General features: G+C 34.1%; 2 protein-coding genes across 3 annotated transcripts; one reads left to right on the plus strand and one right to left on the minus strand.

Annotated features, from left to right (window-relative positions):
- Positions 1 to 1,529: 1,529 nt before the first annotated feature.
- LOC114525987 lies at positions 1,530 to 23,618 on the minus strand. 2 transcript variants are annotated; one of them, XM_028547462.1, is made up of 8 exons: positions 23,585 to 23,618; positions 15,706 to 15,757; positions 13,117 to 13,168; positions 5,143 to 7,014; positions 4,912 to 4,993; positions 4,663 to 4,823; positions 3,518 to 3,599; positions 1,530 to 3,306 (listed from the first exon to the last, which is right to left on the minus strand). In XM_028547462.1, exons 4-8 carry the CDS (start codon positions 7,004 to 7,006, stop codon positions 2,352 to 2,354), a joined length of 3,144 nt encoding a protein of 1,047 aa, XP_028403263.1. In that variant the 5' UTR covers positions 7,007 to 7,014; positions 13,117 to 13,168; positions 15,706 to 15,757; positions 23,585 to 23,618; the 3' UTR covers positions 1,530 to 2,351. The 2 variants fall into 2 exon arrangements, with proteins under 2 accessions (XP_028403263.1, XP_028403262.1); XM_028547461.1 differs by lacking the exons at positions 15,706 to 15,757; positions 23,585 to 23,618 and adding an exon at positions 13,643 to 13,821.
- On the plus strand, positions 16,257 to 22,481 carry LOC114525988. The gene is made up of 16 exons (XM_028547463.1): positions 16,257 to 16,892; positions 17,173 to 17,281; positions 17,451 to 17,671; positions 17,783 to 17,832; positions 18,078 to 18,159; positions 18,620 to 18,796; positions 19,038 to 19,183; positions 19,276 to 19,384; positions 19,460 to 19,543; positions 19,620 to 19,800; positions 19,879 to 19,968; positions 20,076 to 20,144; positions 20,252 to 20,321; positions 20,432 to 20,500; positions 20,708 to 20,895; positions 21,057 to 22,481. Exons 1-16 carry the CDS (start codon positions 16,353 to 16,355, stop codon positions 21,743 to 21,745), a joined length of 2,874 nt encoding a protein of 957 aa, XP_028403264.1. The 5' UTR covers positions 16,257 to 16,352; the 3' UTR covers positions 21,746 to 22,481.
- Positions 23,619 to 25,184: the final 1,566 nt, after the last annotated feature.

A 25,184-nucleotide genomic window follows, 5' to 3' on the forward strand; every position in this document is an offset into this window, starting at 1 on the left:
ACCAAATCTGCGACGCGGAAGTGACGTGAAATCAGCCGTGTTCGGTGTTAGAAACTCAGTTTTAATTAGTTTTCCATACAGTTCTCCAGAGTTGATACTTGTGAGGACATGGTAGATGTTTTTGACTATGCGGTCACACTGGATAAATTGATGCCTGTGAAGAAAATTCGTAAAAATCTGGCAGACCACCCTTGGATGACTCAACACCTGAAATCAATGATCATAAAACGACAAAAAGCATTTCATAAATATGGAACGGATTCAAGTCAGTATAAATTTAATAGAAATATTGTTAACCGCGAAAGAAAGTGGTGCAAAGCAAATTTTATGTATAGTGGGGGGAGATTAAACGCTTATGTGGTGCACAGAGAAATACCACTTCTCTGACTGATTTCATAAAAGACGAAGCTGTCAAAGATCTTTCAATGAAGGAGACAGCTAACGCAATTAACAAAAGTTTTTAGATCCTTTAGAAGAATACCGTTGGGCGAAAACCCTCGATAAACTACCGTTAGAAAGAGAAAATGTGGAGCTTCCCAGATATCAGAATAGCGTGTACAAAATGTCTTTAGCAAAGGTAAATCCGTCAAAGGCAGAAGGACCAGATGGTATTCCGAATTGGTTATTGAAAAACTACTAAGAATTCCTTGCTTCCCCTGTAACCAAAATAATCAATGCCTCTTTTCAAGAACAACGGCTTCCTTCAATTTGGAAGATTGCTGATTGCTAAAAAAATCTACGGCCTATTTCACTGACTACTTGTTTGTCAAAAGTTGCGGAAGAGTTCATTGTATGTGATTATGTTAAACCAGCTATTCTAAACATGGCAACTGGTTTATCCACTTCCCACGCGTTAAAACACATGATTCACAAATGGATAACATGAACCATGAATTGGTAATAAAGCTACAATTAGAATTCGACTATCGTAAAGCATTCGATCTATATAGATCAAAATTTCTTATTGGACTAGCTTTGTAAATTGGATTTACCTAGAAGTGTTATTAATTGGATCATCGACTTTTTATCAGATCGTCTACAAAGAATCAAACTTGCTGAAGGATATTTCTCAGAATGGGGATCTGTACCCTCAAGAGTGCTCCAGGGCACAAAGCTAAGTCCCTGACTTTGCCTTGTTTTAATCAACGACTCAAATTTATCCGATATTCAGAATGCTGATATTTAGAAATACGTTGACATTACTACAAATTGTTACAGGAGGAAGCAAGAATAACGCCCAAATTATGGGGGATAGAGTTATCCATTGGTCCAAAGAAAACAAAGTAAAGTTGAAGAAAGATAAGTGTAAAGAAATAAAACTGAAATTCCTTCGCGAAAGATCAGCCAGACCTCAATCCGATTGTTGTTAATGGGGGTTGTTTGGAAGTTGTAAAAAGTGCAAAGCTGCTTGGTTTAAAGTTGACACATAACCTTTTGTGGACTGAACATATCAAATGACACAATTAAGAAAGCTTCGAAACGGTTATATTTTCTCATTTAATTGAAAAGAGCTACGGGACATGTGATAGACCTAATCCTCTTCTACACAACGTGCATTACATCAGTATTAACTTATGCCATTCCTGTTTTTTTAGATGGGTTTGCGAAGTATTTGAAACTTGAGCTAGAACGCGTTCAGAAAAGGGCTTTCTCAATGTTTAAATGTTTAAATTGTTTAATGTTTAAATTATTGCCTGCCTAATTTAACGCTCCATACGATTTACGAGAGTCTGTTACATTTTGTTATCCCGGAATGGAAAACAAATCGCTACAGGAGCACTTTATAATGTCAAACTGTATAAAAAATATTCATACTTCTTTTTAAACAATTAATATATTTTGTAACGTTATTTATAGGTTTAGTTCATAATGTCCTGATGATTAAATTGGGCTTATAATCACATTTAATAATAGTTTTGTACTACTTGAAAATTATTATGAAAATTTTTAAAATTGTAAATATGCAATTCAGCTCTCGGGCTAGTTATTTTAATAAACATGCATACATACATACAACATACATACAAACGTTTTAATATTAGAAAGAAAAAAATTACTGACAGAGCTCGTACATTTTTTGCTTGCCTTCGGGTGATAGCTCGTGCTTTCTGCTACGAAATAGCTACATAGCTATCTTTCTGCTGCTACAATTCTCCGTATGTAAATTATTTTGTGCTTATTATGGTGAATATTTAAATATATATATTTGTCAGAAGTATATGTTGGAAAATAATTATGTGATTTGCAAATGGGAGTTGTGTGAAAGTATTGAAAATAATCAGTCTATATTATTTCGATGTGATTTTGAATGGTGCACATGATGCACGTTAATTAATGATGCAGCTTGTATATTATTGAAAGCCACATTCACTTGTACACGGTTTAACATCAGAACGTACTGCTTCTAAACTGAATCGCAAATTAGGACAGTAGTGGACACCTTCGTGGGTGTTGCTTACATAGGCGAAAGGAATCTTACTGCCATCCTTCCATATCATATAAACTAAACATCCCGAGTCACTGCTTTCAGCAAAGGCTTCGCCACCCTCTCCTCTAATTCGATAGAAACCACGGTTCATTCCGTTCTCAAATGTCTTGCCATACGGTGTAGAAAGCTCTCCTTTCCGCCCTTTAGTCTCTGAACCAATTTTTCCCACAGGAATAGGTCCACCCATCTCTTTAAACTTCTCTACGACTTCCTTTTTACTAGCTAATGGTTTATCAATACCTTCTTCTTCAAATAGAGCAGCAGCATCATCACAATTAATATCATCCTCCAGTCGGACAAGAGCAATGTCATGCCTGTCGTTATATATACCACGAGAAAACTCGCCTGGGCGTCTTGTTGTTCTTTCTGTACAAACGAAAGAAACGGCACCTACACATCTCTTTGAGCCTTTTTCGTAGTCTCTTTTTAGTTTATCGTGTGCTTTATTGATGTTCTTCGGTAATTTCTTGTTGTAACAAACATGGTAGGCGGTTATTCCGTAGTGTTTTATAGAGGGAAGCGATCGGGCAACAAGAATACTTACAGTTCCATTTTCTTTTTTCTTATTATAAATTTTATCTCCCGGTCTTGGTCCCCGAAGAAAGCCAGATGGAAGGAGCGATTTCTTGCTGCTTTTCTTCTCTTCTTCAAAGACCTTTTCTTGGATAAAGTCAACAAAAGAGGCGATGTGGACACCAAAAATTCTTTTCAACACAACCATCGACGGCGCTTCGTTATGGGCGTAGGTAATGTATATTTGCCACGTTTTCTCTTCTTTGTCATCAAAACCGATTTCAAAATCTTTCACCCATGACAAGCTAAGGGATACGTTGAAGAAAAAAGCAAATATATTTCAATCTACAATTGAGGAAGTCATGTATACATGCATGTATGATGTAAATTGAGGTCTTAAAAAAGTAAACATAAAAGAAATATAAAATTATAATGTTTAGGAAAAATATTAATGTGATTAAAAAAATTTTTATATTATAACGATGTCAAAATTTGTTTTCAGTCTTTATAGGTTACCTTGACAACTCTTTCTCGTATTTATTTTTCATTTCGTAATTTGTGTCAAATATGGTTTTTTCAAACAACTCAGTCTTCGAGACTATATAAGAATACAGAAAAAAAAGATTCAATCTATTAATTATACAATGGACTGTTTAATAACAAAACTTTTGGGAGAATATTTAACTCCTCATAAAGAGACTAGAATGGATCAGTTGATTCATGAATGAAATTATTTTTGTGATAATTCAGGTCTTTTTGCACGAGAGTATAGCTATAAGGGTAATTAATTCCAAGTATGTTTGCCTCCAATCAACTTCATGACAATAATAGCGCAGTTCTTTTATATATAGTTATTTTTTGACACTTTGTCTCCAATAACTTTGACGATTTACATTTAAATTATAGTGCAATTTCTGTATTATTATTACATAACAAAAGTCTAACATCACAAAAGTTTTGTTGCTAAATTTCGAATTAAAACAGGGACAGTCGTGTGGGTTGTTATTTAATGTATATATCCACAACGATTATTGGAGAAACAAAATTTATAGGCTGAGGCTACGAAACACCACCAGATTAAATTTGTGAATCAGTTTCATCAACTTATACAGAGCTTGACAAGTGAGAACTTTCGCTTTATTTTATTGGATCAATGCAAAAGGTTTTTCATACGCACGTATACATGTCATACTCGAAAAAGCTAGGCGAATAAAATGAAACAACTTAGTTTTCCGCATATTTAAGTATGCATTTATTGACCCATGTGATGAAGATTTGGAAATGCTTAAATTTTTTCGAGCATAAAAAACGCGGAAGTGGGAAGTAGCCCTAACTGAAATAACCTACTATAAATAACAACTAACAAATAACAACTCTATTGGTTATTCGTTTTCAAAAATATTCTTACTTTGAAAATCTGCTAATATGATTGCATGTTAGAGCTGTAGTAATTTATTCTTACTTACCCGTGCAGGATCCGTGACCGCTCAAAATTTTCGGCGCTAAGGGGAGGGGGTGTATTTCCCAATTTGGTTGTTAGCCTCTATTTTTTTCCTTAATGTAAGTAGTTTTTTCGCTTCATTTTTCAACTCTACTACGACCCAAATAAAAATTTTTGGGACACCCTGTTTCTGATCATTTGAATTAGTATAGTTACTTACCTTCCCCATATGTGATGAAGGGAAGGATGTCTTTGCCAAAAATATTTACGACGTCACTGATATTTGGTATATTGCCGAACTTGCAAACGATTTCCAAACGTTGTTCAATTGAGTTTTCTTCGTAATCTTTAATGAGTTTGAATCTTTCCAACCACTCTAAACTAAAACCAAACTGCCAGTAAAGTGGTAATAAAAAAACAGATGCCTATATTTGATTGAGGACTTCAGAGAATGAAAACAACCCGTTACCTTTGAAGTTTATTTTTGTAATCTTCCTTCAGGTTGGAGTCCTCGTCAAGAACCTGTGCCCAAGACCACTTTTCCCGAGAGCCTATGTTAAAAAATAACAAGTAAAATAAAACTCACACTGCACATTCGCAGTTCCCATCAGGGTTGGCCATCTTAAATGAATAATTCCTGAGCTCACTAAGCAGCAGTAAAAAAATTAAGCTTATACCTCATGTTCGTGACACACATTACCTTGATTGTTGTAAGGACCAGTGAATTCAATATAGGCTGGCTCCAAATTTTGTTTCAACGCTTGTTGATAATATTCATTAGCTTGTTTTAGATCACCTTTTTCATGAAAGATATCGCCGAGGTTTTTCCGACAGGAGGAAACCTCGCTATGATTCGGTCCTAAATGTTCAAGACGAATATATAGCGCCCGTTGATGATAATGAATGGCTGTTGTCAGATCACCATTATCTCGAAACACAATACCCAGGTTGTTGTATGAAGTAGCAATATCAATATGGTTTGGTCCTAATTGTTCTAATTGAATATTCAGCGCCAATAGATAATAATCACTAGCTTGTTTCAAATCACCTTTTTTCCTACACACATTGCCCAAATTGTTGTAAGAAGTAGCAACGGAAATGTGATATGGCCCTAATTGTTCTAATTTTATTTTCAGTGCCCGCTGATGATATTCATAAGCATGTTCCAGGTCACCTTTATCACAACACACCGAGCCCAGGTTGTTGTAGGAAGTGGCTATTTCAACATTGTTCTCTCCTAATTTTTTCAATCGGATTTCCAGCGCGCGTTGATGGCAATCACTAGCATTTTCCAGGTCATGTTTCATCCTACATACAATACCAAGGTTGTAGTAAGAGGTTGCAACATCAGTATGGTATGGTCCTACGTTTTCCAATTGAATTCCCAGCGCTCTTCGATGACATTCACTGGCAAGTTCTAAATATCCTTTCTCTCTACAGACTATACCCAGGTTGTTGTAAGAAGTGGCCAGGTCAATATGGTTAGGTCCTAATTTCTCTACTTGAATTTTCAGAGCTTTTTGATGATAACTTTCAGCATCCTCGAAATCACCATTATCCCTACATACCGCACCCAGGTTGTTGTAGGAAGTAGCAACAGTTATATGGTCCGATCCTAGTTGTTGTAACTGAATGTCTAATGCTTGTTGATAATAATTAACAGCATGTTTTAGATCTCCTCCATCACTACACACACTTGCCAAATTGCTATAAATAGTAGCAACGGCAGTGCGGTTTGGTCCTACCTGTTTAATTCCGAATTTCAGTGCTTCCTGATAAAAAAATTTGGCAAGATCGTAATTACCTTTATCTTGGCAAGCATTTCCTAAGCTGTTGTACAAGTAAGAAAGAGCTTGGAATTCTTTCCTATTCAATAACATTTTTTGAATTGCTTTCACCCACCAATTATAATCGTCGCATATATCTACACCAGCTTCATTGATCTGTTGAGATTTTCGAATTCCTTGATTTCTATAGATGTCGAAGTGAGTAAATTCGTCCTCGTTATCACAATTTAGCTTTTCAAGGTCCTCAGGACCGGAAATAAAGGATTGAGATAAAAGAAAATTGCTGCGTCTTCGTCTTGTTTTGATTTGTTCGATCTCTTCAGTGTGAAGGCCCAAGATTTTAAATGCATTTTCGACGTGAGTAGTCATAGCTTGATACTCTTTATTAGTGAGCACTCCCGGTAAATTATGTACAACTTCCTCTTCTAAGCTTTCGAGACTTGCAACTCCAGTCTTGATCGTTGGGTCAAGACTAGCACCAATTGAGTTGGAATGAAGAATTGCATCGAAAAGCACAGGAAAGTCCCACCGATTTGTATCTCCAAGTAGAAATTTGGACTGAAGTGTGTCTTTATTTGGCCTTGCTCGTTCTTTTTCGAGATGAAACAACTGACTACCACTTATGTTTGTGGCATCCCATGCGCCGAACTTACCCTGATAGCGACTGTTCCATTCTCGAATAAAAACCTTTTTCAATTCTTTCTTTGAAATTTCCATAATATAGTTCATGCAAACAAAGTTTCGTTTTTCCTCGCTTTCCCATGAAATTACAGACATTTTAACCCCTACAAAATTAATGTTGAAGAATCGTTAAGCGAACTTTTATCAAAATGCAGACAGAGAAATAAATTTCTCTTAAGTAACGTAACCTTTAGGTAATACAATAAGTACTATATGTATATATGCAATCCGTTTTTTCGTCAAACATGTAAATAGTATATATATAACCATGGCAACTATATAGCGCGACATTTAAACGACGTGTGGCAAGCACTGCTTGTTATACGAAACAAATTTGTAGTGAAAAAAATCATATCAAGTAAACCAAGTTTATTGTATTTTATACCGTCTTATACTATACCGTCCCATATATGAAATATTACAAAATTTTGAATATATTGTTCGCTACACTCTGTGTTTCACGTTTCTTCTGAAACGATCATCAGGCGATATATATATATAGATATATATATATATATAAGCACCCGCATAGCAGATACATTTACATAGCAAGCACACTCGAGTTGGTCCATACCAATAAGTCACATGACAGGTATATTGTTATACCTGATTTGGACAACATATATATATATATATATATATATATATATATATATATATATATATATATATATAATATATATATATATATATATATTATATATATATATATATAAATATATATAATATATATATATATATAAATATATATATATATATATATATATATATATATATATCTTGATCTTGTTGCACGTGCGCACGATGAAATTTCAAATTATTTATGGATATACAGGGTGTATCAAAAAAATGTCCCAAATGTAAAATTTTCGGTTTTTTGGATATTTTGTAGAATTTGGTAAATTTCTGTGTTCCTAGAGATAGTTAAGACTTATCTGGTATACCTAGGCCATTTTTGGTTTTTCATTAACAAAATTATGTTACCGGGGGGTGGTTCCTTTCCTTTGATATTGAGAGGGCTTGCGCGCGAAAATGTGAAGCTCAAATTGAGATATTTTTTAGCTGTCTAAATGTAGGAAAGCTTTTTAATAAACTGTCAAAGTTTCAGGAAAAATAATGCATAGTGGGAGCAACGCGCGACCCCTAAAGGTGACAAATATTCCATCGCGCAGTGGATTAAATGCATCGTCGATTTGAGCGTGATTTATTATTAATATCTTATTATTATTATATATATATATATATATCATTATTATTAATATATTATTATATTAATATCTTATTATTATCTATATATTATTATTATTAATATCTTATTCACAGACACTAGCCCCGTCAGTTACCATCAGGGCGTCTACTTAATTACATTATGAGCGTCTACTTAATTACACTATACAAATATAAACTATATATAATATGCAGAATTAACTACTTGAAATTATGAGCTTCTTGAAACAATAAATCGATTGAGCAGACTTAGCTTCACGCGAAAGACTATTCCATAATACAGCTCCTCTATATTTAAAACTTCTTTTGAGAAACTCTTTCTTAGGTCTCGGGATTGATGGATCAGTATCGTAATGTCTCAGGTTATAACCATTTTCAATTACACTACGCTCAGAAAAGGATTCGCGAAGGCACGGAGCAGTACCGTTATTTAGGATATTATAAACGAGAACTGCTTTGTTAGTTTTATATTTAGTTTCGAGATTTTTCCATCTAAGCTGCTCCAGGAGTTCAGAGGAGCTTGTATTGTAGTATGCCCCCGTTAACACCCGAGCAGCCCTATTTTGAAATTTTTGCAACTTTTCTTTCAATAATAGACCGCAATTGTCCCAAAGAGGGGAACAATAGTCAAAGTATGGTTGAATTAAAGCTTTGTAAATGGTGTGCATGGTTTCTTCAGGAACAAAGGGTTTAACTCGTCTCATTACACCTATTCCCGCGCCTACCTTTCTGCTTATTGCATTTATATGGGCTTCCCAATTAAGTTGTTCATCAATCTCGATGCCCAAATATTTAAAAGATCTATAACGGGTTACTGGTACATTTCCAAAGATCACTGACTTATTTCCTAGTTTATTTTGAATGTCATAGTTTATTTTGAATGTTATTTGTCTATTACAAACAAACTAAATTTTGAATATAAATAAATATATATATATATATATATATATATATATATATATATATATTATATATATTATATATATATATATATATATATATACAGTAGGAGGCAAAAGTTTGAGTCCAGTGACTGTATTTCTTTGTTTCAGCAGCATATATTAATATTCTACAGAAAACCTTACCGATAAGTGAACTAGAAAAAAGTAAACAAGTAAACAGAAAAATACATGCTGTACAACAACTATGAGATGTTATGATATTCATTTTTACGTATTTTAATGTGCAAACATGCATTTACATGTCATTGCTTAGTTCCCTCTTTTTTGCTCTTGAAATGACCTTTATTCTTGCTCGCATAGATTCCATAGGTTTTTTAATGTCACACGTTCAATACCTTGCCAGCATTCGTTGACCACTTGCCTCAAGTCAGCCTGGCTGGCGGGTCTGTGCCTCGCCCTCTTCCGGTTAAAACGGTTCTACAAGTGCTCCATAGGTTTTAGATCTGGAATATGAGGTGGAAAGCCATGACAACGAGATCACCAGAATGAGTTTGCTTCTAAACGATTTCTGGCACATAGAAGATGTGCATGTGCTTAGGGTGATTATCATGTAGTTAGACGTGCGATCATCTTTGTACCAGATGAAATTCCATGTCCTTGAAGAATTGGATGATACTTTTCTTTAATTAGGATCCTATTATATCTTTCAATATTGCCAAACCGAGCATGACCAAAGCAGCTAAAAGTTTGCTTGAGTAGGATTTAGTTTCTTCGAACCTCTCCAAGGTTAGTTGCATACCACCTTTTTAAATTCTCACTTCTTCTGCGATCTTACGAGGAAAGAATCCTTCAATACTTAATGGAACTATTTGTCCTTGTGTGCCATCACTTTGCCCTTTTTCCTACCCATCTTGGGCAGTGTAAAGGAATGAGAACTTTATTTTGTTATAATTTAGATCATTAGGAACAAAACAGTGTGCAATTAATATAGTTTACAGTACTGAAACACTAGCACGCATGTCTTAACTCCAATACGCTGCCAGGATTTAATACTGGAATTCTACAACGACTGGACTCAAACTTTTGCCTCCTACTGTATATATATATATATATATATATATATATATATATATATATATATATATATATATATATATATATATATATATATATATATTAACATATTTATAGATGTAATAATTTGTTATATGTTCTGCATATTTCTGCTTTATTTAAAATCTAATATTTTAGAAAAAAGAGCGGTCGAAAAATTTTTCTAAATGATGAATTTCACGATGTGTATTGCGTGGGTGTATAGTTTAAATATTTTTAGACGTTGCTTTTAAAGCCAAGTGCACACGACCTGATTTAGTCGGTCGATTAAATCCTTGCGTGTGCGATTAAACTTTTTGGCGATTTAAGTCGGCTGAGTGCAATCGCAATAATTTATATTAAAACAGTTGATATTTGCCGCGCCTGGCTTAAACTTCATATTTCAAAGTCATAATGATCTCTTTTGGGTTATTAATCATATTATTAAACACATTTTATACATACTCTAATTCCAATTATAATGGGAAAGATAAAAGACACAATGAAATTTAAATTTTCGTGATGACGATCATGCTGACTAAATTCGCCTTACATGCACCTGCGCAATTCAATCCGTGACAATTCTGATCATTAAAGTGACAAATTCACATGATCACTAATGATCAAGAGGTGCAGTATCAAATCAGCATGACATTCAAAACAAGATTCTTTTTAAATGATCGTGTATCTAAATATATAACTTTTCTTTTTTTATTAACAATTAGGTTGCTGCAACTATAATTACACGTTGATAGTCCGCTTGACGTCTTACCGACTAGACAAACTATGCCCGTGTTTAAAAAAAAAATTGAACAGATTTTTTTTTGCTGTGAAGGCTAAACAAATTTAAATTATGGAAAGAAACAACTCGATGAAGATAAACATCTCGTTAACAAAAAGTTTCTTTTCATGCCGAAGAATTACTTAGAATACGTTTGACTCCCCTGACCATGGTCATGGAAGATTCCAGAACATCATACGGAATGATGATATAGGTTATTTGTGACCTTGAAAGACCATCTTAAGATAGATTAAATTCCAACGATCTTAATTGAATTGTTTTGAAAGGAATTAAATTCCCGCATGATATCTGACTTTGGCTTTGCGTTAATTATTTTTCAAAACGAAGGTAATTAGGATTGATTCGTTTTATATGCATTTCTTTTTGACAACTATACTAATCTCGAGCTCTGATAAACAGTAAACTCCGTTGTTCAAATATCTTTTGATATAATTGCAGCACAATAAATTAAATTGCGCATTCATGAATTTCGCAGATTTTGAGAAAATCATGGAACATTTGCAATTTGCCCTAGCCGTTTCTCGCAAAGCAAGGCATATAAATATAAAAGCTGCCGGGGTATTATTTAGCTCATATGGGTTTATGTCAACTCTGCCTTCTCATCTTTTTTTTCTACAAACGTTTTGTACGGTATTCAACCAAAAAAATTGCTAAAACTCTGGTTTGGAAAAGCAGATATGCAGAATACTAATCAAAATTTTTAAAATCTACTACGGACTTTGAGTTCTTTTCATTTAACAGTTTACTATAAACTCACGAGGCTATAGTTTGATACCGCGCAATGCAAACTTCAGAATGTACATGTCGTATATGTCATCTTGTTTCATCCTGCTTGCTCAAGGTTTCTATATTTACTTCGAGATAAATACACCGAGAAGCTTCATTAGCATACTCAAGTTCTGCCCTGACTCATTCAGGCTATCAGTGGACGAATTAAATTTCGATTAAATGTCAAAAGATTGCACTTTATACCAGGTTTTACCCTGCGATGCATTCGATGAATAAGGTTTAAAACCAACGCTATTACCGGGCAATGTTTTTAACACATGCAGGGGATGATGTGATCGCTTTTATGACTTTATGTATGTATACAAATATATTATCACAGAATCTATTCGTGCTGAGAGTTATAATCGTTTAAATTCACGGGGTGCTTTCATTTAATCTCTTAATTATTCGCTATTAAGATTCCTGAATAAATAATTTCACGAATCGAAGCATATGAGAGTTTAAATTAAAAAAATTATCACGTATAGTAAAGAGTATATAAATATTTTTCTTTTGCTTCAGTAATTGACAATCCTAATCGGACGATCACTGAGCAATAATATATATGAAACGGTTTTATTGAAACGTTTATTTGCAGAAGTACAAATTTTATGAGAAGCCCAAATTATGGGTGAAGAGCTAAATACTTAAAAATGTCATTGTGTTTCAGTTTCTTTGTCGGAAACGAAAGTAAATTTGCATAATTTCAATCGGCAAGCAACATTTGACCTTGTCTTTGTTCAAAATCAAGACGTACGTGCTGTGTAGCTATTTGGTAGACATATTTCTATTGGCGCACGAAGCCCATGAGGAGCCCAATTAGTGGGCGAACGGCCATCGTGTTTCACTTTATTTGTGAAAACGTAAATTTGCATAACTACCAAGTAAACTTGTTGGAAACGAAAGTAAATTTGCATTATTTCAATCAGCAAGCAACATTTGACCTTGTTTTAGTTCAAAATCAAGACGTACTGTGTAGCTATTTAGTAGATATACAGATAATTCGTTTTACTGTAAGCAAACATATATCTATAGATATATATAAAATACCATGAGAAGCCCAATTTGTGGGGGAACTTTTTTTGGTGAAAACGTATATTTGCATAACTATTAATCAGCAGCGATATGACACAGCTGTGTATTTAGTAGACATAAATAGTTTGTTTTACAGCATTAGCAACGCATCTAAATTAGATATAATGATAAGAAAGACTGCTTGAAATTTTAAATTTTCAACAGACATAAAAAATCAAAACGCATTAAATAAATTTGAGACAATTAATAATTATAGTCTCAACTTACTGCCAGAGTTTCTACAATTTATCTACATATTCCAGTCCTATTATAGAAAATAGAATAGGAAAAAATACATGCAGGGTCAAAGAAAGCCATATTAATTTTTATGTTAACCCAACCTCTTCAATGTCTTCTGAAAGGATTACTCCACAAAATCTTCCCGGAGGTAAGCTGAATGTAAAAGAATAAATAATTCTAAAAATGTCTGAAGTTCATTCTGTTTGAAATAAGACTAAAATTCGAGTTGACACGTAACTGGCATACAACGGAATAGTATATTAAATTATAACTTCTATATAAATTTATTGATATTCCAGCCTATATAGAGACCAGTGTAAACTTCATAAAGGATGTGTCAACCAAAGAAATACGTATTCTTTTTCATTTTCTAAATTATTTCCTCATGCATATGTACACTGTGTTCGGTTAAAAATGGGGCTAGCTACTTAACACACAACATAGAGTTCACGCATTTAGTTTGAATAATTTCCCGCTCAAAACATTAGTATAGATGTGTTTGATATTAGTATTATGTCATTTAACTTTATTTAGTGATACGTCAAAGTAAAAAACTCTATAAGTGTTTCATTGTAGTCTGTCATATAGTGTTTGCATGACATTGACCAAGAATTAGAAAATACTTACGGCTTATATATTGCTTTTGTGATTTACGGTCGCTGTTAACTAATAACCGGGAGCATCTCTGAAAGAGTTGTTCTCGAAAAGTGGTTATATAACTTGACAATGATACATTTCAGCTACACTTTCACTCTGTTCAGGCATTCTGTTAATCGTCGATGAAATGTCAACATACTGAGTGATCTGTATCGCGTTATATTAGGAAAACGAAATTAAACATCTATGGTTTTCAAAAGAAACTTCTGAAGCGTAACCTTGCTTTGTTCGAAGTCGCGTAAACTATGTCGTAGTCAGTGTGCACTGCTAGTGTACACAATTAACATATATATGATCACACTTCCCACTGATAATCATGTCGTGTTTCCTTGTTTGAGATTTCCGTTTTATTATGTCATGTCGAGAAATCATGCAGACCGTTCGAATTTTGTTTTGTTTTGTTTCGTAATAATAAAATAATCAATAGCATTTCTCGTCATTGCTGTTCCTGAAAGAATCTCAGGCTTTACTGCACTTTAAACCTGAACTGCTATAATCATGAAACGAAAGCATGAAGCTATAATGATACAAAAGATTACTTGTAGACACGTGTGCCCGTGTTGCAAGGAATTCTTGCATAGCCCTTAAAATTTTATTATTTTAATTAGAAACATTTCAATTAATATACTTTTTACGATGATACACTATACATTTTCTAGAAGATGCTTTAGTATTTTCACGTTCACTGTTTTAGAAATACGTTTTTTTTAAGGGGGAGAAAGTGGGCATAACTTAACAGATTTAGCTTCCAAGTAACAATTTTGACTTAGCACTTATAGAACTTAAAATAAACTATCCCAACAGATTTTCTATTTAAGAAAAAGAAAATATTTTCCGTGTTTCTATAGCTACAGAGACACGCGTGGGAGTTTGGAAGAACGAGAAATAATCGGTGGGAAAACGAGCCCGCCATGTTATTTCGAGTTATCCCAAAATCCCACAAATGCCAGCTAAGTGTTTCTATTTAACAATTAGTCACCGAAGGCGAGGTGATTACTAACTTCTTATTAAGCAAGCGCGAGTTCCCTACCGAGAGATATCGGACCGGGTTTTTTTGAACAGACTGAGCTCGAAGAGCGAGGTTTGTACAAAAGATCGAGGTCCGATATTTCTCGGTAAAGACCGAGCAAGCGAGGTTAATAAAAAGTTTATTATATGACATAAGGGATGTATTTGCACTTACATATGTATTTGCACTTATATATATATATATATATATATATATATATATATATATATGTATATATATATATATATATATATATATATATATATATATATATATATATATAAAATTATATAAAACTGTTCTATTGGAGCAAAAAGCCCATGAGAAGCCCAATTTGTGGGCGAACGGAAATCGTGTATCAGTTTATTGGTGAAAACGTAAATTTGCATAAGTATTAATGAACTTGCTGGAAACGAAAGTAAATTTGCATAATTTCATTCGGCAAGCAACATTTGACCTTGTTTTTGTTCAAAATCAAGACGTGCTGTGCAGCTGTTTGGTAGACACACACACACACACACACACATATACATATATATATATATATATATATATATATATATATATATATATATATATATATATATATATATATATATATACAAATCATAAAAAGCTGTTCTATTGGAGCAAGAACCCCATGAGAAGCCCAATTTGTGGGGGAACGGCCATCGTGTTTCAGTTTTTTTTATGAAAACGTAAATTTGCCTAACTATTTATCCAGAGCGATACGACACAGCTGTGTATTTAGTAGACATAGATAGTTCGTTTTACAGCATTAGGAGCGCACCTAAATTAGATATGATTATAAGGAAGACTGCTTGAAATTTTAAATTTTCAACACACATAAAATAAAATAAAAACGCATTAAACAAATTTAAAGCAATTAATAGTCTCAGGCAGAAATACAGCTTACTGCCAGAGTTTCTACAATTTATCTACATATTCCAGTCATATTATGGAAAATAGAATAGGAAAAAATACAGGGGCAAAGAAAACCATATTATTTTTACGTTAACCCAACCTCTTCAATGTCTTGTGAAAGGATTTCTTTCCAAAATCTTTCCTTAGGTAAGCTGAATGTAAAAGAATAAATTATTATAAAAATGTCTGAGGTTCATTCTGTTTGAAATAAGACCAAAATTCGAGTTGACATGCAACTGGCACACAACGCAATATAGTAAAGATAGTAAATTATAACTTCGATTCTATATAAATTTATTGATATTCCAGCCTATATATAGACCAGTATAAACTTGATAAAGGATATGTCAAAGGAATACGTATTCCTTTTAGTTTTCTAACTTATTTGCTCATGTACACCGTATTCGGTGAAAAATGGGGCTAGCTACTTAACACATAACATGCATGGAGCTCGCGCATTTAGTTTGAATAATTTTCCGCTAAAATATCCGTATGATATGATGTGTTTGATATTAGTATTACGTCATATAATTTTATTTAGTGATACGTCAAAGAACAAAATTCTAGAAGTGTTTCATTGTAGTCTGTCATATAGTGTTTGCATGACATTGACCAAGAATTAGAAAATACTTACGGCTTATCACCCGTTCCTCGTGTTCTAAATCACATATAGCGAGAGTTCTAAATTTTAGAACGTCGGATATATGTGACACAGGTGATCACCTAAGCATCCCTAGATGCTAATTTATGCCAGCGCATCAGCTCTACAGCAATATCACAAAATGGCGGACTGATATGGCAGAGCAAAGTCGTCGGATGAAGCGCTTTAAACCAAGCAAAGTCCGTGTTAAAACTCAATGTACAAGTGGAAAGAAGATAGTAAGGTCTATTACAGTCCAGACAACCCCAAGTGTTTCAGAAGAACCTGAAGAAGACAACAATTTGAATTTAGCCAATAATGCCATTGGAGAATCTACATATTTTGCGGATACGTTCGAGAATGCTTTGTCCGAAGGAAATGAAGCTCAAGGCCAGGTTGAACAACAAACATTGTCAAAGCATCATCAGCGAAGAGTAAAGGAATTTAACAAATGGGAAGCAGTGAGAGAACAATTGCTCAAAGCTGTAGTTGAAGAGGAAGTCATTTCCAGCCTGACATGTTTCGCATGCCCGAATGAAGCAGTATGTCGTTGTCTCGACTGTGGACCAAGGCAGTTCTTTTGCTTGGATTGCATTAAAATAGAGCACCACGAAAAAAACTACTTTCACATTCCAGAAATACACAAGGTTTGTTGATATTATGTTCTTAATTTATAAAATGATAATGAAATCATTTAATAAATATATTGACCACCATCTGAGATTAGTGAGATACTGTAGATATTTGGAGACATTATGAAAGACTCAGCTAAACATTCAATTTTATAAGGTCTCGACACTTATTGTTTATTGGCCTGTTCATCTGTTACTATAAAGACTTCTGAATATTGTAAAAGTATGTCAATATCTGAATGCTTATTTATTTTGTGCTTTGTTAATTTTTTCTTTTTCTTTGTTCTTTCTTTAGGATGGATGTTTTAGGCCTTTAATGATCAATCATAAGGAAATTTCACTAAAGCATCAAACAACATGCCCCACCTCTCAGTCAAGGGATATTGTTTGTGTTGATCAACATGGTAAGCTTATAATAGATTTAGTTTTAATACATACATACACCATACACACATGCACACCTCTTTTGTCGTAATGATAGCTTTTCTTCACTTCAATCAATTTGCACTACCTATAATGTATTGATTGTTTTCAAACCATTAATAATGTCATTTGTGTTACATTATTATGTAGGTTTCCAACACAAGAAATCCATCAGTTTCTGTAGTTGTGAACCAGATACCGTAACACTGGTTAAGTTGCAGTTATGGCCTGGATCTGCTGTCCGTCCTTTAGTTGCCTTTCATTTTAAGTTTTTGCTGCTTGCTGAAAAGTTTCTTCTTGAAAGTCATGTCTCGTTGTCAAAATTCTGCGACACTATGGGCCTTGGCAAATCATCACTACATCCTAAATGGGTATTAAGCAGTTATCATTTAATACAGTATCATTTGATAATTTTGATAGTGTATACATTTATTATTTACAGTGTAACCACACTCAATAAATTTTCATATTTTATCCTTTAGATTCAAAGTCTTTACAGAGTTTTAAATGATGATACTTTTGATGAATTCAGGTAAGTATTTTATTTTTAATACAATGTGGCACGAAAAAAACATAGTACGGTAACAACAAGTTAATTATTGTCCACGAGTTGGTTATCCTGTCCCTTAGTGTTCTTAACCCATTGCTGACTGCCTGGCAGCAATGGGTTTATAATATACTCTTCTTGCTATTAGGCTGGCTTTCAGGTTAATTGCAGTTATCTGCTTGGATAGATACCTTCCATAATCATAATACTGTGTACATTACCTGCTTTAGGTACCATAATCACTGTTTAAAATCCATTAAGTCACATCATGGGGAGCAAACTAATTACAAGATGTGCCCTTTATGCCCTCAGGTATAAAATGTTTCTTATATTCAATTAGTCATATAAATAGCATAATTTTGTGTATTATTATATTGTTGTAAGTAATGTATCTGAATTAGTCAAAAATAAAATAACTTGTGTCTATTTATTTTTATACTTATTGTTGTTAATTAGAGTAAAATTATTTGGTGCAGTGGTGTAGTACATGCTACACTGTATGCAAATTCCAAATCATCAGTATATTTATTCATTTCTTTAGAAATTCATTGTTTTCGCAATTTGAAAACAAGTAAATATTTGCTAACACGACAAGGTTGTTGGTCTGTCTATGTCACTGGTCTGGTGTTATACAGAGTAAAATATATAATGAGACTGGTTGGAGCAGGCCTTGGTGACATTGACATAATCTTTGGCTAACAACCCAAAACATGTGAAACCTACTGCACTCCTTCACTAACTTATCTTGACTTTCGCTATGTACTTGTTATAGACTGATGATGGTGGAATTCTTATTGAGTCCATGGATGGCTGTTTTGGCTTGGTGAGGAAAAAATCTGCTGGTGTAAATCTTTTCCCCCCACGACATAGTGGAACCTTCTTTGCAGAGCAAGAAAGTGTGGACAAGTTTGTTGATGATTATGGGAAAAAAGCTGAAGAAGCACCAACAGTAAGTAGTAGGCTAAAGCCTTTCTTGTCATGAACTGGTGCTTTCATTTCATATCTTTTTGTTTCACACCAGCTGCAACTAGCCTCTCAACCCATTTGCACCTGGAGCTTTCCTGCATGTATGTGACGAGTGAAATTGGCTAGCATTGGAGTAAAATGTGTTACAAAGCAGGTTGCAATTGGTATTGCTGGCAATAAGTTAACACATAATAAGTTATAACAATTCGTTTTTTTTTACCAAGGATTGCAATCAGTTCAAATCTGGAGAAATTGACACTATGTTAAGATCTAAGGGAAAGAACAAACTTTTTGACGAGAAAGGTGTTTTTGGTCGTGTGTGTAGACATGAATATCCGAAAGGATTTATCAGTATTAAACATGGAGAAAGGTCATTATGCTAGCTGTATCATTTCGATAGACATCTTTATAGTTAGTTCTGTTATTCCTTATTCTTTTTTTGCATATTTTGTTTCTGTTTAGGATATCCTATTCGGTCTATGAAGTAGAACGTATGTTGTGTAATTCTGGTGACACTATTGATGTACGAGTTATGTATGACATTGGATGCACATTGTCATCACACTTGAAGGTAAAAATTTCATTTCCTGCAATTGTAATGCTGTATGAATGGATGACCAAGTTATAATTATGTATTCTTACATAGAAAAACCATCGTGTTGATATACTTGAAAGAATAGATCTTGCTATCCCAGTGTTTCATTGCTATGGTCACAAATCGTCATGTCAGGTAAAGTAATGTACTGTTACTAGCTAATATGTCTAAAGTTCATAAATGTTTGCTTACTTAATATTTATTGCTGTAGTTTTCTTATGGCCCCAGACGTAAGAAAGGTTATGGTCTTACTGATGGAGAAGGGATTGAAAGGTTATGGTCTTACTTAAGAGGGTTTTCATCCATGACAAAAGAGATGTCTGCAGGCCGTCGTGTGGATTTGCTGACAGATGCCCTGGTACATTATGCAGAACACCGCATTCAACAATTTGGTAACTTAGAACATCTAGCCATTCTATTGTGTTTTATCAAATGCAGTAGAAATCTAAGTAAATGCTTTTTTGAAAAAGGAACATCATTGCCCAAGAAAATGGAAAAAACTAAAAAACTTATGGTAAATGCCATGTTACAGTTGGAAGAAATGTTCTCAAAATTGACAGGTGATTGCTGTGGCATCTGAGAATGATTAATTAGTTTAAAAGTTGAAAATGATAATATGTAGATTGTAGATATTTAATTGTACAATACTTAAACACTTCATTTTTAGTGTCCTACGATGCTGATCTTGTCGAGTCTTGGAAGAAGCAGGAAGAATCGTTATTAAAAGAACGAGAAAGTGAGCTTATGCACTTGTATTAATACTTTCTAGAATTCTAGTCTGCAGTTTCTTGAAACTGGAACAATTAATGTTTATACTTGATTTGTAATATTTTTTAATGTTAGTGACGAAATCATCTTCCTTATCCTGGCAAGCAAAATATGTACAAAGTTTGTGTCAGCTACAAGAACTAAGGTATGAACGTAATTCCTTACGTTGTAAATTTTTCAAGCTACAAATTTATCATTCCCCAGGTACACATAATATTCCAATGTGCATTTTTCCCTTCTATCAATATTTTACAGATCAACCGTTGCCTCTTCCGATCACGATAATCACGAAGCCATTGCTAGTATTGTAAAGAAAATAAAAAAGTATGTCTTTTTCGTATAGAAGTCCTGCATTGCTTCTCCTTTTATTTTGCAAACAATATTTAACCACATTACAGACCATTAAAATACATAACTGTCATTTGTTATAATATAAATTAACTTGATTGGGAAGGAAGTCGGAAACAGCTTCCTATATAAGTAACGAGAGATGACGATTCCATCTCGTCTTATTTTTTTTTCGTAATTTAGCACATTGAAAGTTGTAGCCACAACGGAGAAAAGTTACAAAGTGCTACAAAGATGGAAACTAGGAGACGAAAATTTCAACAAAGCTGCAATTTCCATTGAAGAAGAGAGAAGAAGCTGCACAAACGAGCGACTGTACTCATTAGCAGTGGAGAGAATGTTCTTGATGTCACTCAAGAAGAAGTATGCAGGTAAAAACGAAACACGTTTTACAGTTATAACGATTTCCTCTTCTCGTAAATGTGATGTCTGTACATACGTGAATTGGTTGTTTGTTTGGTTGATCACAGTTGTCTTTGCCTTAACTAACTTTTGATTAACCAAATGGAACATGGATTTTATGTTGATATAGACGGTCAAGCAATTGCTGCTAAGCTGTCTAAACAGATCACCAATAAGACGAATGCAATAAAAGCTACTGTGGCCAAATACAACGCTGCATTGGCTTATTGGAAGGATCCAATAGATGGAATGCCAGAACCGATAAACTTCGATGATGTGAAAGATCCAGAATCTCCTAGCTATCACCACTTAAGAGTTACAACTCCATCAGACGACAACATACCCTTAGAATTTAAAAGAAGTGCAATAGATTTACACAATTTCGTTGAACGATGCAAAGAAGAGATCGAGTATCTCGACCTAGAAATGGTGCGGTTGGTAGAGTACTTCCTCAAAATGAAAATGTCCTACCAGTCATGTTGCAATGAAGTGCAGGAAGAAGCAACTTCGGTTTATGCCAAAGGGCTCAACTGTATTTTTCAATCACGAATCCTTGAATGTGATAATAAACTTCACATGTTGGGTAAACTTTTCAAAGATAACATTCGCGAGGAGATGAAATGTTCCATTCCTAGTATGCAATGGAAATGCCAAAGTACTTTATTAGAACATGAAATTGCTCGTGAAGAAGGAACACTGGACGTTTCAGAATACTATTCTGCAGACAACGACGACGAAGACGACGTTTATTCAATGTACGATAGTTCCGACTCTGATTCGGAATCAATTTGGAACGACGAAGATATGAGCTGGGAATAATATAAAGAAAGCATGAAAACGAGGTTAAATACAATGGCAACGTCATTTTTATGCTTCATTTTATATTATTCTTTATAAAAGATTTTATATTATTCCTTTATAAAAGATTGAAATCATATATTTAAATTATTTCATTTGCTGTATATAAAAGTTAAATCCTAATACGGTGTTGTTCTGATTGTAATAGATAGTATTTTTGCAAGTCACCCACTATCTGTATATTGTTTTACAGCAGTTTTGCATAATCCCATCCATAGTACCGTAACAATTGGTGGGGCCAATCCCCCCTGTTGGTGCCTTGCAGATACCCTGGAAAATCTACTTTGGAACGACATTCAGTCATTAAGCTGAAGATAGCTATTATAGTGCTCATTTTACATTTTATAGTATTCTATAATATTATATAATATTCTATTATTCTATATTCTATATTGCAGTCTAGAAAGTTAGTGTGAAGGCATGCTTTGAATAGATGAAGGTGACACGAATTCGTTAATGCTATTAGTGCACAACTTCTGTAGTTTTCCTAATGACGAACAAAAAAGCGGCGTATGATGTAAGGAAGTAAGAGAGACCGAAGTGTATATAGGGTGCTGTGTGTGGAAAGCAGGTACTGTACCTATAGTAGAGCAGAATGTCAGGAAGCCACTGCATGATTAGGGACCAGTCATGCCGGGTGGAGCTGGAGCATCGAGATCGCGTGGCGGTGCGGGGAACCAAATATTTAAGGCAATCAAGGGGGGTATTGTCATTAAAACGGGGGCTAAAACAATTTTATAGATACTTTGTAACATGCTACACACAATAAAAAATGTTACACACTTTGTAACATGTTTGCATATAATAATTAAAGAACCTTGTCTCTCTTTTGATCTTCAGTTCATGTTTTTATGTAATTGAAAATGGTCGGGCGTGAGGATGGGTGGGTTAAATAATATATGTTATTGAGAAATGAGGTGTCCCAAAAAGAGAAAATATGTAGAGGAATCTCCTCTAGTTCCCCACCTTAATAATGGCATCAATCAATACTATCCGTATTGTGATAACGGCAGGCCCGATTCTTATAGTAATATGCATGCAATTAAGAATATTACACATGACGAAAAAACATATTTGCAACTATTGCAAACCCTGTTGAAAAAGTGGCAATGGCCGCGAATACAGTATCGCAAACCTATAGCAAACGCAAACAACATGTTTGCTATCATGGTTTGCAGCGCGTGCAAACCTAGCAGGAAAGTAGACAAAATTAGACAATTACAGGCTCCAAAATATGCGCTATACATACCGTTAGATTATACAGCACCCTAAAAACATCACAAAGCACCCTTTAATAATGCGTCACTAACTTTCATCCAGGCCCCTGGTGATAAGATCCCGGCATTGCCGCAAAACTTAGCAGCAACAGGCCGCAAAAGAAAATGGGCTCGATTTCCATAATTGATTTCCATATAAGAGTACCGAAATGACGTGATTAAATGAGAATAATGCTGATGTGTTTTGTATTGAATTTACCTTCCTGACGTCAGTGTCGTACGTAAAAGGCGTCTATAATTGGCTTTGTTTTACGCATTATTAGTGTTATTGGCGTTATCACCGTTACTGGCGTTATTAGCGTAATTGCCTTTACTGGTGTTATTGGTGTTATTGCCGTTATTACCGTTATTGCCGTTAATACTGTGATGTTTATCGCGTTATATTACCAAAACGAAATTAATTATAAACTTAAATTTTTGAAAAGAACTGCTGAAGCGTAATCTTGCTTTGTTCGAAGTCGCGTAAACTATGTCGTAGTCATTGTGCAGTGCTAAAAGCAGGCAAAGAAGTGAGAACTCAAACCTCTTTCTTAATTCTACACAACTAACATATATATGATCACACTTCCCACTGATAATCTGTCGTGTTTCCTTGTTTGAGATTTCCGTTTTATTATGTCATGTCGAGATCTCATGCAGACCGTTCGAATTTTGTTTTGTTTTGTTTCGTAATAATAAAATAACCAATAGCATTTGTGGGCGAACGGAAATCGGGTATCAATTTATTTTTGAAAACGTAAATTTGCATAAGTATTAATTAAGGAACTTGCTGGAAACGAAAGTAAATTTGCATAATTTCAATTGGCAAAGCAACATTTGACCTTGTTCTTGTTTAAAATCAAGACATGCTGTGTATCTATTTGGTAGACATATATAGATAATTCGTTTTCAAGTGCAGGAATCACCATTGCACTCTGGTGATAGATGTCTGAAGTTCATTCTGTATGAAACAAGACCAAAATTCGAGTTGACACGTAACTGCATGGCACACAAAGAAACAGTGGCGTAGCCAGAACGATAATTGGGGGGGCCCATATTCATATATTCGTGATACGCAGGATTAATTTCTTTTCAAATCAATTGTCTTTACAGTCTGTTTACATGAATATATGAATATGGGCCCCCCCAATTATCGATGCTGGCTACGCCACTGCAAAGAAATAATATATATAGTAAATTATAACTTCTATATAAATTTATTGATATTCCAGCCTATATATAGACCAGTATAAACTTGATAAAGGATATATCAAAGGAATAGGTATTCCTTTTAGTTTTCTAATTTATTTGCTCATGTACACCGTGTTCGGTGAAAAATGGGGCTAGCTACTTAACACATGTATAGATGATATTTGTTTTGCTCTTATAAGCGGCCAATTAACATATGTCATTTCACAATAGGATAAGATTTTGTTAATATCCATAAGGGAAATTGAATTATTACAAAAACATAATCATCTATATATAATCTTGTGCTAACCCCATTACCAGCGGACATTTCAATAAAATATAAAGCCATAAACATATTCCGAAGAATAGGGACTTATAAACCTGAGTTTTGAGTCTTAAAAACCAGACAACAATTGAATTAGCAGTAATATATTTCGACTCATCGACTGTATTAATTTTTAAAACCATTGACAAAAATCGTCCAAAATTAACTTTTTGTCTAGTTTTTAAAACTCAAATCGTGCATGGGTGTAGCTAAAGGATGTTGTTCCTTGGAGTATGCATGTATTCTCTTGTATACGTCACATTTTGCTCGCGTCGAATGCAAGTCAAGCAATAGGTAATGAATCGATAACAAGTCTTGCATCTCATTACCTATTGTTTGAATATCATTTGAGGCGACAAAAATGTGACGTTTAAACTAGGCCTAATCTTGTTCGATACTACAATTTCTGCGGTTACAAACAGTGGCGTAGCCAGCATCGATAATTGGGGGGGCCCATATTCATATATTCATGTAAACAGACTGTAAAGACAATTGATTTGAAAAGAAATTAATCCTGCGTATCACGAATATATGAATATGGGCCCCCCCAATTATCGTTCTGGCTACGCCACTGGTTACAAATGGCACAGAGAGTAATCGTGTAATCGATAAAGGAATTAATGGACTG

Source organism: Dendronephthya gigantea, unplaced genomic scaffold, assembly GCF_004324835.1.
Source record: "Dendronephthya gigantea isolate DGI-Jeju-01 unplaced genomic scaffold, DenGig_1.0 000036F, whole genome shotgun sequence".
NCBI lineage: Eukaryota > Metazoa > Cnidaria > Anthozoa > Malacalcyonacea > Nephtheidae > Dendronephthya > Dendronephthya gigantea.